This window comes from Sphaeramia orbicularis, chromosome 1 (genome assembly GCF_902148855.1).
Source record: "Sphaeramia orbicularis chromosome 1, fSphaOr1.1, whole genome shotgun sequence".
Classification (NCBI taxonomy): Eukaryota; Metazoa; Chordata; class Actinopteri; order Kurtiformes; family Apogonidae; genus Sphaeramia; species Sphaeramia orbicularis.
Window position 1 is genome coordinate 39,272,323 of NC_043957.1, and position 18,470 is coordinate 39,290,792.

General features: G+C 37.4%; 1 protein-coding gene across 1 annotated transcript in view; it reads right to left on the reverse strand.

Moving 5' to 3' along the window:
• The window catches only part of mast1a (microtubule associated serine/threonine kinase 1a), an 87,072-nt gene that overhangs the window by 34,721 nt on the left and 33,881 nt on the right, over window positions 1-18,470 (reverse strand). The window contains exons 3-7 of the mRNA XM_030138013.1: window positions 12,079-12,167; window positions 10,497-10,572; window positions 9,938-10,010; window positions 7,360-7,520; window positions 4,017-4,092 (exon numbers count right to left, since the gene is read on the reverse strand). Coding sequence (XP_029993873.1) covers window positions 4,017-4,092; window positions 7,360-7,520; window positions 9,938-10,010; window positions 10,497-10,572; window positions 12,079-12,167 — 475 coding nt within the window. The remainder of the gene's footprint in view (window positions 1-4,016; window positions 4,093-7,359; window positions 7,521-9,937; window positions 10,011-10,496; window positions 10,573-12,078; window positions 12,168-18,470) is intronic.

Genomic DNA, 18,470 nt, shown 5'->3' on the forward strand with positions numbered 1-18,470 from the left:
CAGACTATTCTCCATGTTTTCCTTATGGTTTGCTTAATTCATTTTAACCACTACCTTTACAACTGTGGGCCTGCTGCTGACAAGCGTCCCCACAGCATGGTGCAGCCACCAATATGCTTCACGGTGGGGGATGGTGTGTTTGTGGTGATGTGCAGTGTTTGGTTTCTTCCAATCACAGTCTAACGACCCGCAGGCTCAGCTTCTTATCAAACCGAGGAACCTTCTTTAGTGTCTCCTTATCTTGGAGTCTCCCACATACCTTTGCATGAACTCAAGTCTACATTCCTTCAACAGTGACTTCTTCTTTGATGTTCTCCAATAAAACTTCGACCATTAAAGAACCTGGGAACAGTTGCCATATGCAGAGTGTATCCTATTTTAACTGCTAAAGCTTTTAACTCCATTAGAGTATTCATAGGGGTCTTGACATCCCCCTTCACTTGTCTCCTTCTTCACAGTCCCTTAGTTTGAGAGGACATCCTGCTTTGGGCAGATATACACATGCACCATATTTCTTCTATTCCTTAATGATAGATTTTACTGAACTTCAGGGGATGTTCAGAGGCTTGGACTTTTTTTGGTATCAATCCCTCTTTCAATAACATTTCCTTGGAGCTACTTGGAGTTTTCTTTCATGGTGGAATTGTAGCCAGGAGTACTGATTAACCAGGGACTGGACCTTCCAGACACAGGTGTCTTCACACTTCAATCACTTGAGACCCATTCACTGCCCTCAGGTGATCTCCATTTCACTAGTTGTGTGACTACTAGTACCAGTTGGCTGCACCTTTTTTGAACTAGGTTAATCTCTTTCAAGAAGGTGGATATTTATGTGATAACTTATCATGTGCTTTTGATATTTAGTTCTTTTGCAAGCTCTTGTCAAAAAAGCCTAATTCCATTGACCATGATTCTATTTATAAAAGCAATAAAAAGGGCCATGAATACTCTTTACAGATGCTGTGTGTGGGAAGACTTATTTGAACCTAGTCATAATGCATGACTTTCTGGCATGCATTTTACAGTTATTATTATTATTATTATTATTATTATTATTATTATTATTATTATTATTAATAATAATAATAATAATAATAATAATAATAATAATAATAATAATAATAATAATAATAATAATAATATTTTTATATCATGAATGAAAGCAGGTTTTAAAAAATGATGTGAATATTGCCCTGGAGCAAGACATTTCCTCTAAATGATCTGCTTACCCTGGATCTATTGGCCAGGTCACAGTTGGGTGAGCGTCTGCTTGATAATGGTACTTAAATGAATGCACACAACTGAAACTCGGATGCTTGTGGCAACAGCTGCTGCCATTTTCCGATGAAATGTTGTCTGGGGGTCAACTTATGTCGATTTTTCAATGGCCGATGCAGATGTCAGTTATTTAGATGCTTTTTCCAAACAGAGTCAAATTCAAAATGTGTATATGATATGTGAATTCATCGTCATAATTAAAATAGAAGGGTCTGGAAGAGTTTATATATGTTGCCTTCACCAAAACCAAATGTGAAGGAGAAGCCCCAGTCTTATTATGCCATAGCAAATATGACATAACAGAGTAGTACTTTAGTCATAATAGAAGTAACAATTTAAAAATAAATTACACCAAACTACGTTGATTTATATGACACAATTCTGCACCATTTCAGTTTCCTCAAACAGATCTATCTAAGATCTATCTACACGGCATTTATCCTATATTATAAAAGGGAAGTGGACTCTGTCTGTGTGTCTCAGGATCACACAAAATCCGGAAAGAGCTGACTGCTGCAGTTTGGCATACTTATGTATTTTTGGTCAAGGAAGAGACTAGTGAAAATGACAAGTTGATAGGACCAATATTTTGGGAGATATTAGTGATTTTGGAATGCAATAACCTTGTAATAGCCTTACCCAGAATCATAGAATCATAGAATTGAAGTGGGTTACTTTGCTACAGATAAACAATAGGGCCACGTAGCAATGGTGTCAAATTTCACGTGCAGAAACAGACATGCCAACTAAGATGTTATTCAACTGAAAATGCCAGTGGAATTCACCAAGAAAGTAAAGGAATGAACTGTATCAGAGGTAAGTTCATTATCTACCACATCTAGAACCCATGGTTCTCCACGGGTCAACGCGCTAGTATTAAATAAAAACAAAAGGAGCACAGTAACATTGTTCCCCATCACTCATACTGTCAATCCTTTCTGCACTTTCTTCATGTCTGCAATGTTTTTTGTTTACCAGCTCTGTGGAATAATTGGCAGCCGACGCTCATCATTTAAAAATGTCACTTATTGTGTTTTTTTTTTTTTTTTTTTTGCTTTGTTCTGCAGGTGAGTCCTTCATTCAATTGATTAAAGGATACAAATTGCAGACTTGAATCCTCATAGGATTAGACTGCTGCTCTGTTCTGTTACTGTATGTCATATCATTCTACAGGTGGTCAGAACACTCAAGTATTTTAAAAGAACCCCCAAAAATCATGTCTTAAACATACCCAAACACCCCTCTCCTATGATCCCTGCATTAGGTTTTTGAGTGGTTTATATCACATTCAAGACTAGGGGTGTAAGAAAATATTGGTTCCATGATATATTGTGATATTTCAATTCATGATACTGTATCAATATTAAAAAGTACTATATTGATATTTTTTGGTTTTTATTCAAATGGAGATAAGGCAGAAGTTCATGTTTTTGTTTGTTATAATTTTTGGGGAATCCTGCAAGCTCTTTTATTTCTATATCCACATGGGTATTTTGGTCTGTTGATTGTATACTAAAAAGTAGTACTGTAATATTGCAGGTCATGCATGTAGTTTTTGTTTTGTTTTTTGTTTGTTTGTTTGTTTTTTTTACTGATAACACTGTTTTGTTAAATAATAGTTATTTCAGTCATCCTAAAAGTGCTTTTTACTGTCTGAGAGAGGCAGAGGATAGTTCCTTTGTTGGGATCACACAAAAATAATGTTATGATTTTGGATGATTCAGGGACTGTCCACTATGCATTCTTTTCACAACTAATAGAATATGAACTTTTGAGCAGGATCTTAAACTGTAATGTCTGTAAACATCATTTTATTTACTTATGTATTATTATTATTATTTTTTTTTTAAATCATTTTTACAGAGGAAAGTTTTGTGATATAGTATAAAATCCTGTTCTGATCAAATAAAAATGTGTTTAGTATTTGTGTATATTTCTGGTATAATTAATTTTTTCCAGGAAATATTCTCTTGGAAGAAGAAACAAAACAAACAAAAAATATTGCCTTCTTAACAGTGTCATGATATATCACAAAAAAATCATATTGTGGTCCTAATATTGTGATTTTTATCGTATCGCCGAATTCTTGCCAATTCACAGCCCTATTCAAGACCTTGCAGCCTGTGTACAAAGCCCAGACTGAAGCAGCACCTGTCTTCCTGAGTTGCAGTAAAATCTTTTTTTTTATAGCTCTGATCTCCTTCTTGCCTGGAGAACCTCCTCTCGCAAACGCTTTCTCTGTTCTAGTTCTGCAGGAGCACAAGGGGTTCCCAGTGGAAATCAAGACTGTGGAAACTTAAACTTCAATGAGTTTCTGAACATGCTGGGATGTTTCTTAGTTTGTCCTTGTAATAATAATGACTTCTTTGAGAAGTGCAACTATTTGTCCTTGCTCTTCCACAGTAACACAAGACACATTCCTGACAGTATGCAAAGTATTTCTGCTATCTGAAAATGAAAAATGCTCTCAAGACATGTTTACAAGTTATATAGCATCTGTTCACCATAGAAGCTGTTACAAATCATCTGTTAATCACTAGTCATGTCACACAAGTGTTCAGTACAAACAATGACAATGATATAAGCTGCATTAGAAAAAGTCTACTACATGTTGACAGTGCTGTAGCTACAGAGGTGTCCACTGTGTGCATGCCTGCTGTTTGTTTGCATGTGTATCTGAATGTGTGTATGTGTGTCAGTACAGTTTAAACTTGTGTATTTGTTTGTGAGAGGCTGACCTTGGGGAAGCGCTCCTTGTAGACATGGTTCATCATCACTATTTCATTGTCATAGCAGGAAGGAGAGCGCCCTGGGCTGAAGAGGGACAAACACAGAGCGAGAGTGTAATATAGCACTGACAGGAAAAATCAAAGAAGGCAAGACTGAGCAGGAAAAAACAGAGAGAGAGAGAGAGAGAGAGAAATAGAGTAAAGAAAATGCAATTTCATATTTTACACTTGAAGGAAGGAATAATTTACTACTTCCCTGCTTGTCCATCCTGTCTGTATTTTATGCTAATCGACTGATCTGATATTCAGCTCAGGCCATTTATCTAATGGATCTGGAGTCTTTCCTGTACGTCAAACTCCAACATCACTCACATTTTACTCACATCAGATATGTGCCTCTATACATGAAGCATTAAACACACACAGCTACATACACAGATAATACCTGGTAGAAGAAAATCAATATGTGACCAAAACTATACCTGTAATCTGTTTCACAACAGCTGATTGGAAACAAACAAAAGGAAAATGTATTATGAAAAGATGTCTTGTGAGTAAACACATTAGACTTTACCCTCACACAATGCTGTGATAGGAACAGTGATAATGAGGTATGTCAAGGTGCACAATAAGGGCATTCTGTATACTGAAGCCTCAAGATGAGGTATTATCTAGGCCAACGACTGCTGAGGAGCTTTATATGAAAACTGAATACTGATAAGTAGTGCCGTGTCGTATGTAGTTAGGGCATGTTGCATCCAGAGGGGCGCTTATAATAGGTGTGGTTGAAAGCAGCGTACACCAGAGACTCCTGCTAATGGAGAAACCGCTGCACTCTGGAGGCTCAAGGCACTGGAGGGAAGACTGATACTGATATAATAAGTGGTGGAAAGTAACCAGGTATGTGCACTTGAGAACTTAACCACAGTTAAGACATGAGAGAAGGGAAGAGGGATGGAGAATGACACAGCTCAAAGGCCAATCAGACCAGGACTTGAAGAACAGACAGTGCTCCTTATGAGTGGTGGTGCCTATGGTCACTTTACAACCCACTTCACCCCACTCTGTGGCTATTTCAACCCACTGCACAATCCTGAAAAAGGCTAAAAAGAGGCTGAGAGGGGAGTGAGGAGAGGCATCTGATGGAGGTGTGGATGTATGACAGTAGTTCAGACAGAAACTCACAACACACCTCTAGAGAAGTACATGAGGATCTGAAAAGGTTAGTCTGGGTTTTTGTACTGCTTCACCAAATAAAAAAGTGTAAAGAGTATATTCTATATTTAGCATTTTTTCACACTTTTTCCTTCTGTTCTGAAGTTTTTTTTCCCCAACAGGGAACTGAACCAATTCTGCGGCTTGTGTTGTGTGACTTCAGTGTTTTAATTAATTATTTCAGATTCAAGGTTTGGCAAAGTCCCATTGAAGAGAACAGGTCCACATACCTATGATTAGAGATCATTCATGCTGATTTTTATGTACATTTTAACCAAAATGCAATTTCGTTGTATTTATTATGCAATGACAAATAAAGCTTCTATTCTATTTCATGGTGTAGAATAATCCCAAACTATCAGCATCCAGGTGGGAATGCTCAAGATGGGTTTAAAGCAAAAAGTAGCACAGTGAAGCATTTTCACCCAGGAAGGATCAGTTTTCATAAATGTATAATTTGTTTTATGTAAATATTTACACCAGTATTCATGTATCCATCACAGTGGACTCATATAACTCACATAATCAAGTATAATCCAGTTTACAACTCAAACATGTGTTTATGTCTAGTACCTCTTATAGTACACTTATGCACATTTTGTTGTCGTTACTGCATTCACAAATGGAAATGTGATTGTATATATACATACAAAGTGACATATTGACTTATAAATGAAAATGACAATTTAGAGCTATCTTTAGTTGTGAGTATATATTTTACATGCAGACATACATCACACGCTGAAACTGACCCTCTGCATTTAACCCATCACTAGATGAACATGCAGGAATACACCACACAGTGCAGACTAGGAGCAGTGGGCTGCCATGTCGGGGGGCTCAGGGGGAGCCAACAATTTCTCTGCTGGTTTGGGGAAGTGAACCTTTGGTCAAAAGTGCTTCTCCAACCTTCTAGGCCACAGCTGCCCCACATCAAAGCCCATACATTATAGCATTACATAGCCTAAATACATTCTATGGCTACAGTTTAGATGAATTTAGTGCATTTAGTTTATGCAGTTACACTTGTAGTGTACCTACATACAGTATGTTACAACATATGAAGACATTAATGTCAGTATATATTGCTGATCCAGTTTCTAATACATGGTACACTACATTGTTCTATATACATCAACAAGTAGATTTACATAAGAGGCGTATTGGGTTTGAATCACATCTAATAGAAGTGAGCTCAATATTGTCTAAAATGAAAAAAGTGCAAACACAAATGACTCTTTGTTCCCAGTGGCTTTTCAAAAGAAATGACACACAACCAAAAGACAAATAAATTAGAAAATTATAATCATGAATCAAGAAACAAAAAGGTTTGAGTAGTAAATATCACAATGAAAGCCCTCTACATCTTTTCATGACAGAATGGAGTATCTCCTACATGCTGGTCAAGATTCTTCCTTTACAATTTCAACAATGTGCCCAATGTTTTTTAATTAAAGTTGATATTTGAAAATGAGGTTACCATTGTTTGCTTTTATTCAACACAAATGTCTCACAAACTTACTGTTATGACATAAGCCTTTGAGAAATGTTTGTATGTACAGTGTATATTTCCATTTACTAGAAGACATCTCATTATATTTATATAAACTTTAATGCTGCAGAAGCTGAAATCACAGGGAAATGACACTAGAATATGAAGAGACACATTTTCCCTCTGCAGTTCTCTCCTCCTGATCCAAGACTAAATATAGATACAGATGAACCTGATGATGTTTCCTGCTGTTATGGAAAAGTGAAACCACTTTTCCAAGCTTCCTTGTTGAAACACAGGGTAGAGTAGTAGAGACACATCCAGGTCGCATTTGACAAAGTCTGATCAGCTATTGTTAATTACAGCCATCAGTCATATATATATAACCTTGCCACTTGTCTGAAAACCCATATGATTAGCCAGAGACCAGCATCACAGAATATATTTAGTTTCTATAGCCTGACAACACAGGAAAGCCCTGGAAGTCTCATGTCTACTCAGATTACTTGAATTACAAAATGCTGAAAGGTAATTATAGATTTTATTGCCCAATGACAGAGTGAAGCTTTAATGACTTCTGCTCTCTGATAAAGTTGCACATAAACCAACTAAACCAACGTTGACTCAATGCCTGCCAGGTCTCACCTGAGGCTCCGAGAGCGAGGACGGACGTGCGGTGAGCGTCGACCTCCGTCATCGTCTGTGATGCTCTCTGTGCTGCCAAAGTGCTTGGACAGAAAGTGCAGTTCGTCCATGGTTGGCTGGAAGGGCAGCTGGTGCAGACGCTCCTGGGACGAGCTGGATGACTGTACAGAGACCACAGACAAAGGTAAAAAATGAAACCATGTTGACAGATGATACTGTTATCTGTTGCACCTTAGATATCATCAGTTTGAAACTAGATTATCCTGTGATAGAGTGCACAAGACAACAAACGATAAGAACACCTTAATAAGCGTGGAGAGGACAAGCGGGATAGAAGAGAAGAGCACAAGGTGTACTACAGAGTGAAACAAGTGGGTGGAAAGAACTGAAACCAAGAGCGAATAAGTTAAAAGAACAAGAATGAGATAGAGAAACAAGGAAAATATCCAGAAGGAGTAGGTGTAGGAGGCCAAAACTGTATAATGTGGACTAAAAAACTGAGGAAAACCTGCAGGGGAATGAGAGGAGACTCACGTCTCACAAGGCAACTACTGCCTTAAGTGCTAACTGCCTCAGGGGGTTAATGATAGAACTACTCAGTGTTAAACAGAAGACTTTTCTTCACCACAAAAGGGAAAACCAGCCTGAATCAATGGGAGACTTAATGAACACATCTCCTCATGGGACCTCAACAATTTCTGCCATAAAAATCCATTAAAAACTCCATTCAGGTCGTAGCCACTTTCAAGCTGCAGAAAGCGCTGAAATGATGATGCAAATGCACTAAGTCCAGTCAACAGAATCAATTAAGGACTTCCCTGGAGACTGAGGAGAATGTCACTGGATGTGATGGTTGTTACAGATAAGAATGGCTCATATTTCATATAGTTTTTCACTTCTTGCGCTCATAATTAACATTCTTCTTTACCTGCAAATTTTCATCTTTGTCTTTTGACCCTCTTTTGCTTCTACTCACTCTGCTGTTTACATTCCTGCAGCTTTTCTGCATACATTCATTCCCTCATATCTACCTTCTTGATGTAGAAAACTCCTCCACACACTCAAACATCTCTTCCTTTCATCTTCTCTATTCAGTATGCAAGGGTTCTGCTGTAACTAATCACGCGAGTAATGGTCCATGTAAGAGGGAGGGGAAAGATGGAGGGGAAAGAGGGGCGATGGAGAAGGAAAGGAGAATAAGAAGACTGAGCAAACATCGTCAACCTCATCTTCCAGTGAAAAGAGATCAATGAGCAGATAAAAGTGTGTGTCTTCTGTGCGTTCCGTTGTGGGGAAGTGATCAGTGAAACAGATGACATGAAAAACAGCAACAACACAAAGGAAATTATGTTCAAGATGGCGCAAAAATGCACAGAGAGTGGGTTATGAGTCAACACTTCTCCTCCACCTGAGCGCCGTATACATTACGGTCTGTTTCTCAAATAGACTATTTCCTAAATGGGCCTTGGCACTGTTCATTTCTGGGAGTCATCTCTTATCCTCAAAACATCTCAACGGTGAACAATGTTATTGTCTTTTTATTTGCTACAAAACCTGTTTTGCTTCCACCTACACTCGCTTTTATCTGTCTCTGTTTCCCCTCTTTGCTTCGTCTCTCCCTCTCTGGGGATAAAGTGATGGATAGAGGAGTAGATACTAGAGCAGTTTGCGACTGCAAGGCAGAAATAGTGATTGGTTACATTTTATTTCAATTATCCCTGCTCCACTTTTTTCAGAAAGGCCAAGTCATCAGCTGCAGATAAATCAGGTCAATATCTTCATGACTGATTAGTTATCTTTAGTTTGGCTTTACATGTAATGCGTGGTTTTCTGCACTAAACTGCTTTAGAATAACCAACTTGCAGCAGAAAACACAACGAAAACAGGAATGTATACATGGCATCTAGCTACCACTGACACATGTTATCATTTTAAAGCAGAACAAAACCAAAGTAGAAAATGAAACTTCAGAGCATGAATCCAAAAAATCAGTTCTTGCCAGTATTATGTATGAAAATATATGCAAATAAAGTCTTTGAAGGGGTTACATATTCATGTACAATGTATTAGCAATGGGTAAGAGACTGAGTTTTGTGTGCTGATTTCATGACTTATGCTGCTAATTAGCCAGAGGAGAAAAAGCAGATTCAAGGGTCATTACTTTCAGTAAGAGTTTAAGCTTTTTATTTTTTAAAGTTTTAGCTCCCACACTTTATACCAGTAAATTGAACTTACTGATGCCATACTGTGATGTGCCATTTTGTGTACAAGCAGACACTTAGTTAGCAGTGTCCCATGGTTGATAATAGATAACAGCGTCCGTAGCAGTAACAATAGACAATAACTTCAAAAAATTTGCAGCTGACACAGAGAATAGAGGGAAAAAACACACATATTCTAACGTAGATTCATTTATTGGCTTGCTTGGAATAAATCCCCAAGTTCATGTTGACTGTCCACTGGAAACACCTGTTCCTTAAACCGTTTCATTCACATGATTCATTTGCCGCATCCAGAAGTTGAATAAATGCATAAAGTTCAGTTTGTTTTCCTGTCCTTCTAACCACTTAAGTCTTACCGTTGAACTAGGAGTGTTGGTGCCATATCCTGAGGAAGGCAGAGACGCCAAAGACCATCTACGGCCATCAGCTCTGGAGGAAGAAACAGGCAATTGAAGCAGAACAAGAGAGCAAACATATGTTGGAATTACAAACCATGAAAACTGTTTTTTTCCCAGTTTCACCAGCCAGAACTTCAATATCACTGTCTATTTCTATGGCAATTTTTTTCACCTTTACTTTCTTTCAATCCAATCACACTTTTGCTACTTTTATTTCTCTCTTCTCTCAGGCCTCCTGGCTCTCTGAGTAAAGTGATGAGGAATACATGTTTGGGCAAAATCCTCATTCATCTTATCCTTACATCCCACCTTTGTCACACGAAATTCAGTGAGAGGAACATAGGACAAAGATAGAGCAATGACATTCCTCCATATTGATTCAAGTGAGTAGGTGTGTTCCCTGTGGAGTTTTACTGTGTGTATAAAAATAATCTCACAGCAATTTCACTTGAGCACTTCACACAATTCTTGTAACATTGCATGTGATTAACTGTGTGAATAAAAGAGGGATGCCAACCGTCTAGAAGAGGCGAAGGAAAAGTGGGCAGGTCCACTAGGTGAGAAGTTCCTCGGGCTGTCCAAAGGACTGCTTCCTAATAAAACACATATGGAAAGAACGGACGAAAAAACAGACACTGTGGATTACTGAGCAGGAAAATATATTTCAAGGTAACCAAACCAATTTTAATCACTCAAACTCACTTTGAAAGATATTTTTCATTACTAGCAGACCCCAAACAATACTAGATTTTTAAGACCAAGATCAGGAGTAAAAAAGTTCATTAATGACTTTTTGCTCATATATATAGTATATACATTATTTTTACAGTGTTAAAATGAAAATGCGTGTTTATCCCTCAGACTCTTTTCTTCAGTTTAAAAAAAATACATATATATATATATATATATATATATATATATATATATATATATATATATATATATATATATGTACACACACTACATAAAACTGCATATCTTGTTGGACCTTCCGTAAAATGACAATAAAAGGCATTCTAGTCTATTCTATAAAATACCACTCAACAAAACAGAGAATGAGCATTATGTTACATAAAAAAGATTTATGATCAGCACAGATGAAAAGATATCTGTAAGTGGACAACTTATACATTTGATATATCAGACTTATATCTCACTACTAACCCAGAGTTATTTAAGCGTGGGCCTCGTAAGTAAGCAACGGAGATGATCACATTCACGCTGGTTGTTAAAACAACAACTGCACATATTAACTCCAGCAATGATTTCGTCAGTGACTGTGCTAATTTTGCTGCATGTAAAGATTAACTGTAACCAGTGGGAGTTTAACTTTTCACCATGGTGAGTACATGTGTACTCCAAGTGCGTCATCACTTCGCAGCACATGTTCATCACAAAGGTAAGAAGTTCAACCACTGGGACAGAGCAAAAACCTCATTTTGGATAAATGTGTTTGTTGCCTTTTAAAGTTAATAAAAACTGTGGTTTATATTTTTCTCTAGTGTTTCACAAAAGACAGAGGATCTTTTTATAAAACTGTATGCTGCCTATTGATTGCAGAATGGTAAACTAAATAACAAGAAATTGTTTTATTAAACTTTGGAAATTAAAAATAAAAATAAACAAGTGGTGCCAGACACAACGAACCCCACCCCTCGCCCATACTGTAGCTTAATTTGGCATCAATCCATCTGATGTCATCATGTTGATGTATGCGCTGATGTCAGCATATCAGTTACCTCTATATATGTGCCAAGTTTGAAGTAAATTGAAACAAATTGATGTTTTTATAGACATTTGAAATTTCACCCATTGTAAGTAAATGGGAGAGGAAAATAGATAAAAATTCATAAAAAATTTTAACTTTGACCTACTTTTCCCAAAATGTAACCACATCTTTTCTGGGTCACTGGCAATCTATAAACCCACTGTGGTATGAATTCAACTAATGGTTTTGCTGCTAGAGTGTTAACAAACAAACAAATAAACTGAACCAAGAACAATACCCCTGTCTCCCCTTCAGGGGGGTGGGGTAAAAAATGTATTCTAACTACAATGATGTGCACAGTAAGCACCCTCACTGTAACCATTGTACTGACCGATATGTCCAGGCAGTGGAGAGTGCGGCCGTGGCAGCGTCGGGGACGTACTGGTCAGGATGAGGCTTTTCCGGTTACTTGTTCTGCAACTAGAACATATGTGAGAACAGAGAACACATCAATATTTGTCTGCGTTATTATATGTAAGGTCGCATCAACACCACACTCAGTTGCCTTCAGGGAAATAATGTTGCGTATAGTGTTTCTGTGTTCATTCATGTCCTTATAGTCTATAGTACAACCGCATGTGGTGAGGTGTGCTGTATATGTGTTTTATCTGTAGTACAGCATGTCTTTGTGTGTGTACATGTGCAAGACCATAATACGAGGCTTTATTGACAGCAGGTCACCCACTGAGAACTGCGACTATACAACAAAGATTTTTAATTTCCTCTAGGTCCTATCTCATATAATGGCGGGAGTGATGAGATGACGGAGGGATGAAGAAAAGGGCCAGGGAGGACAGGTATAGACCATAATGATGAGCTAAAATTATTGATCCATAAAAGCTTTCCCTGCTGCTCGCTGTCATCAGTCACTGAATCTTTGAGACAGGACAACTTCACAAAGAACACACACAGATGCACAGGTGTATTTTTCTTACACAGGAGCCCGTAAAGTGGAAAGTGGATTTTTTTCAGGTGTTATTTTCATGTGCGGTGTGAGTTTACATGTGGATCTCTAGTGTTTGTGTGTATGTGTGATTCACTGGAGTGTGTGTCAGTCTAGGTTTTGCAGAACAGATGCACATTTGACAAACAATACAAAGTTTGCAGCACATTGCATCAGTTCTCACACTGATTTACATCTGTGCAAGAAGTGCAGAACATCATAGACCCATTGCACACACACACACACACAACATAAAAACACAATACACACCAGTTATCTGATGGATCTGTAATAATACGCAAAGCCTCTATCTATGATCTATATTTCCGTCTCAACAGTCCTCCCACATCCTCTCTGCCTCTCTTGACTCTCCTCCCTTTTTCATGCTAGTCTTCGGCAGTTGTTTCTAGCACTGTGAGACATCAAACCCCTGGCAAGATTTAATCGGTGACAGTCCGCCTCTGTGGGCGCCAGCTGAGGAGAGCTTGTACTCAACCTTGCAGAACAGAACAGAAGAGAAGCATATTGAAATATTTAAGGGAAATGCATTAGCTTTGGACAGAGGGCTGGAAGCAGCTTAACACCATCCTTCACTTCAGCTCTTAGAAGATGAGAACAGAGGACAGGAGAAAGGGGGGGCGGGGGGGTCGAAGACAAAAACTGACAAGACTGGATAGTTCTCTGATTTCATTTTAGTGTCATGCTGTTATTTCATTTTCTTCTCATATAGCTTTTTTTTAACCCATCAGCAACCTTGAAGAGTGAAAAACCTGCAGTTTCTCCAAATGACCCTCTTCTCACTGCTCTTTCTCAATCAAATCTGAATCACTAGTGCATCCACATCGCTACTTATTCTTAGCTTTTGATTCATGATTCATCGTGTCTACGTGCTCTGCCATCAGCTCTCTGGCTCTGACTCATTTCTAGGTTTAATGTTATATTCCAGTGAAAGGGTTTTAATCTCACCTGCGCTCCTTCTGTGATGTTCTCTTAGTTTCTATTAGTCTCTTTTCACCATCTTTTCATTTCTTCATCCTCTGCAAAGTTTTGCCCTAATTCCCTGCCTCATTTTCATTCTCCTTTCTTATTTTTTATTTGCTGAGCTCACACATTTCACTTAATCATAGTCCATTCGTTCCTTCTAATTCTTGTCTGAGGGTTATAGAGTTGACTAAACTATTAAAGGCAGTAACAGGAGAAAAACCCAATAGGGCAAAGCAATCTAATCTTTCCATAAAGCCAGAAGTCTGTTGCAGCCACTATGCTTTATGACACTGTTATCTTAAATGCATGCTACAAAAGGGCATCTTGCCCAAAGCATTTGTAGAGGTCTTTTTTATTTTTTTTAAGTTAAAGAGGAGTGCTGGGGTCTATACTCCTGCAGACAGCCACATATTTATCACCAGTAAAGGTCACATTTTGGAGCTCTGCTACTTGTATTCCAGCAAAAGCTCTGAGGAAGCTATGAGAGAAGCAGCACAGCGGAGAGAGGATAGAAACATCCATCAGTAGACACTCATTTATCTTGGAGCTGTATGTTGTTATTCTGCAAAGAGCTGTTTGTGTCAGCCTATTAATTTACAAACGAAAGTGCAACACATAAATGAAATACCAGGTAACAGTTATCGAAACTGAAGAAGGCAACACAATAAAACTATTAAAACATGACATCATTGTATGTGTGAAAACATTTTAATGACTGATAATTCTAAACAGTACATATCTTTAGGTTATTCCTCTTACGGCCATCTTATTCAATAGCTGGCTGCATGTCTAAGAAGGAATTCAAATTAAACCTGACTTATCCCGTCTTGCTCCCCATCACGCCTTCCAAATCCCCTCCTGATAATTAGCCGAAACAGCAGTGGCCATCAGTAAAAGTACAGGACAGGAGCTATATGGAGCTGAAGGAGCTTAAGGCCACCATGTTGCAGTTTCACATGACTGGTAAAGCAGAAAAGATAAGAAAAGGTGGGAATATGTGGCTGGTGAAGGGCAGAATATACCCTGTGTGTGTCTGTGTGTGTGTAAATGTGACTTTAAATCACTCTGTCATGGTTATGGTCATGCAGCCTGGGCTCATCCTCTTGCAATCTGGTTAAAAACCTACATATGTGAGAGAGAAAGACAGAAATAGTCGCCATGCTGCACATTGTCATCTTAGAGTCGTAAATTTAAAGCTGTATTTCATGGTCAAATACAAACACTTTGTTGGTGTAAAGCCTGCACTGTATCATCTACCATCTCTTCTGTTTTGATGCAAATGGGGATATTTGGATTTATTCAGCCATCCCTTTATGCGTTAATTAATTCTGAAAAGAAAACCGCATCTTTACTGAAAGCTGAGATGGTTAACTTTAAAATATTCAGACCCAGTCAAACCCAATTAGCTTAATCAGGAGCAAATTATGAGCAAATTCTCTGTCTCTTTTTAATGAAATGACCAAGAAAGATGAAGAGCAGTAAGAGGGAAGAGGACGTGAGGGGGAATGTACGTTTCCATAGCAACACATTTAGAGTCACATCCAAAAGGAGCAAACATCTCCAACTGTTCCAACCCTTTTTCTATTTTCATCTGAGCATTCAGCGAGAAAAAGACGAATTGTTTTAAACAAATAAAACAATTACGATGAGCAGATTGGATCAGCTTTGATCCGCTGCCCCTAAAACTATAAAATATTAGCTAAACCGTGCAGCGAACACAACACGCTGTAATACCCGGAGTCAGAGTCTGATGCTACCAAGGGCTGTTGGTGTGTTTTTATGTGAATGCCAGTTTTATAATCCATCATAATCCATTGTGTAATCCATCATGCAGGCTCAATCTGTGTGTGACAGAGGAGTAGTGGTGAGGCGCACAGGGCTGTCATTCACACAGAGTATGATTCATGGAGGTCAACGGTGCACGCTGCTTTTGTGTGGGCTTCAGTTGATGGCCACCAGAGCTGATGAGCAACCCGCGAGTAAGAAGCAACTTTTAATAAGAGAGAGAGGGAGAAAAAAAACCAAAACAAAACAGTGTGATGGTGTGAGACGTGTCTGGCTGAGTCTGTCAAAAGGTGCAGAGCAAATCAATTTTGTCTTTTTGTTTGTGTGACTGGTCTGAAGAAATACCTCCAGGATGACAAACAGTGACAGGTCAAAGATGGACAATGGAAGGAGGGAGAGAAAAGGGACATGACCAAGAACTAAATCAATTTGTATTAGTGGATGTGAATGAATGGTGTTGGCTGAAATATGTGCTACGAATATTTGTATTAGACAACCAGTGTAAAATAAAATATGCAACGTAAAATTATGTAAAGACAATGATTTTTTTTTTTTATCTTAATTTCCAAAACACATAATCCATCATGCCCACTTCAAACATCAGTGAACCAGGTGTACTGTGCTGTAAAATTGTCTAAATCTCATTTTTAACAACTAATGATGAGACTGTAAAATGTGTATTGTTACTTTTAGTTGATTTTCTCCCACTACCTTTTTAATTTAGCTCTGCCCTTGTTTGTATAAACCAAAAATCTTCAATCTTGAGGAAAGTAGGGAACAAACCCCATTCTGTTCTTAATACACTCAACAAAAGCAAACTCACTATGACTTCTGTGCCACACAATCACACGTTGCAGATTAAACGTAAGGGTGAGTCCATGTGAAATCACTAGAGGCCTCTTGACTCAACATCTCTGATTTGCCTCATACTTTTAGAAAATCAGCCTCTGCTTTTGAAATATACACTGTAAAAAAAATCCTGTGGTTTTTACGGAAAGCAACTGGCAGCTGTGGTTACCAGAACAACACTGTAAAAAACACATCAAACTGTAAATATATTTACAAAGTAACATGTAGATTTAACATTTTAAACATGTAGCCTATATCTAACATTTGATTCCAGTGATATTTACTTGTTTGAAATGTTTACTGTTTTATTTAACAAAAATTATTATTTCAACATTATGGTCTTGCAATTTAAACGACACCACATTGTTTTTCAATTTACAGTTTTATTTTCTCAAAATAATAGAAATACATAATTTATGCATACAAATCTGGTTTTGTTAACATATTCTTCCTGTAAAAACTACAGCTATATTTGATTTAATTGTTAACACAAAAATATTTTCAAATAAACAACTTTGTATTTACAGTTTTTTTATGTTGCAGTTTTACAACATTTTGGTGTTAATTCTATGGTCATTTTTTACAGTGTACTATCCAGTCTTTATTCAACATTTATATAATATGTAGTCTGGTTAAAGATGCAGATTTCAGCCTGCCAGATAGTGTAAACGCAGCATCAATAATCCTCAGGATATGTACAAGAGGAAACAATCAATAAATAATAATGAACTTAATAATAATACACACTGTTGCCTGTAAAGTTGGAATCATTTTGTTTTCAGACACATTCCTCTTTTTTATTCCTATTTATACATATTAGTATTCACCTTTGACGAGGTTCAATGATTACATACTGAGTCCCAGTTACTTTATCCACCAAGAATAAATCACGTTGCCAGTCATTTCACGAGAAGAGGGGAAAATATTTTATTCCAACTTTATAGACAACAGTATAGTTTGCTGAACATATTTCTAATGATGAAGTACTTTTTATGGTAGACCTTGTCACACATGAGCCACATGGATTTGAAATACAGGTGTGATTTTTTTTTTCAGCCTCTTTTAAATCACCTTTATTTTTCATTTATTTTAGAAGAGTACTTCTTTTCACCACAATAGTACTACAACATGAGAAATAAATACCAAAGTTTCAAAAACCTGATGTACTTCAATGAGGAGGTATACCAGGTCATTTTTTTTTACAGTTTTAAACATATAATTTGACAAATACGCATCAGTTTATCTTCTTTTACATAAGTTAAAGACATCTTGTACCTTCAACCAACTCCTGAAATTTTAATACATTTTTCATGAATATTTCAAATGTAAGGACTCATTGAACTTGGTACCTATTTCTGTACCACACGGCTTTACAGTAAAATCTAAAACCTAACTTCACATTATTACAAGGGTAAACATCTAGCTTCTGGTTCGAAGACTGCTAAATGTATAAAAAATATGCTCATACATACCTACTAAACTCATATATGTTCATCATAGAGTGGATTAAGAGAAGAATACATCACCACTACTCACTCATGTTTAACACATGAAATGCCTTGTGTGAACTGATTTTACAGTAGTTTTGTGCTATTTATTGTGTAATAAGAGTGTGACAATACAAGGTAAGTGATAATAATTGTAAAATCCTGGGCCTACACCATCCAAAACAGCAATTTGTCAATGAACCATGTGCTGAAATATTTATTGTTGGGTCTGTTGATATTGTTTTAACTCCACCTTTTATGCCAGAGAAACACAAAATCATTACATAACAAGTGGTGCCAGGCACAACAAACCTCACCCCTTGCACGTATTGTCGATTATTTTGGCATCGCTCCGGCTGATGTTATCATGTCAATGCATGTGGTGATGTCAACATATCAACTGCCTCTATATACGTGCCAAGTTTGAAAAATGTATGTTTTTATAGACATTTGAAATTTCGTCCATTATAAGTAATTGGGAGAAAAAAAAGATATTAAAAAAAATTAATTAAAAATTTGAACTTCCCAAAATGTAACCACATCTATTCTGGGTCACTGGCAATCTATGAACCCAATTTGGTATGAATTCAACCAATAGTTTTGCTGCTACAGACATGTGAAATTTTGCCCATTATAAGTAAATGGGGGAAAAAGAAAAAAGATTTTAAAAATTCA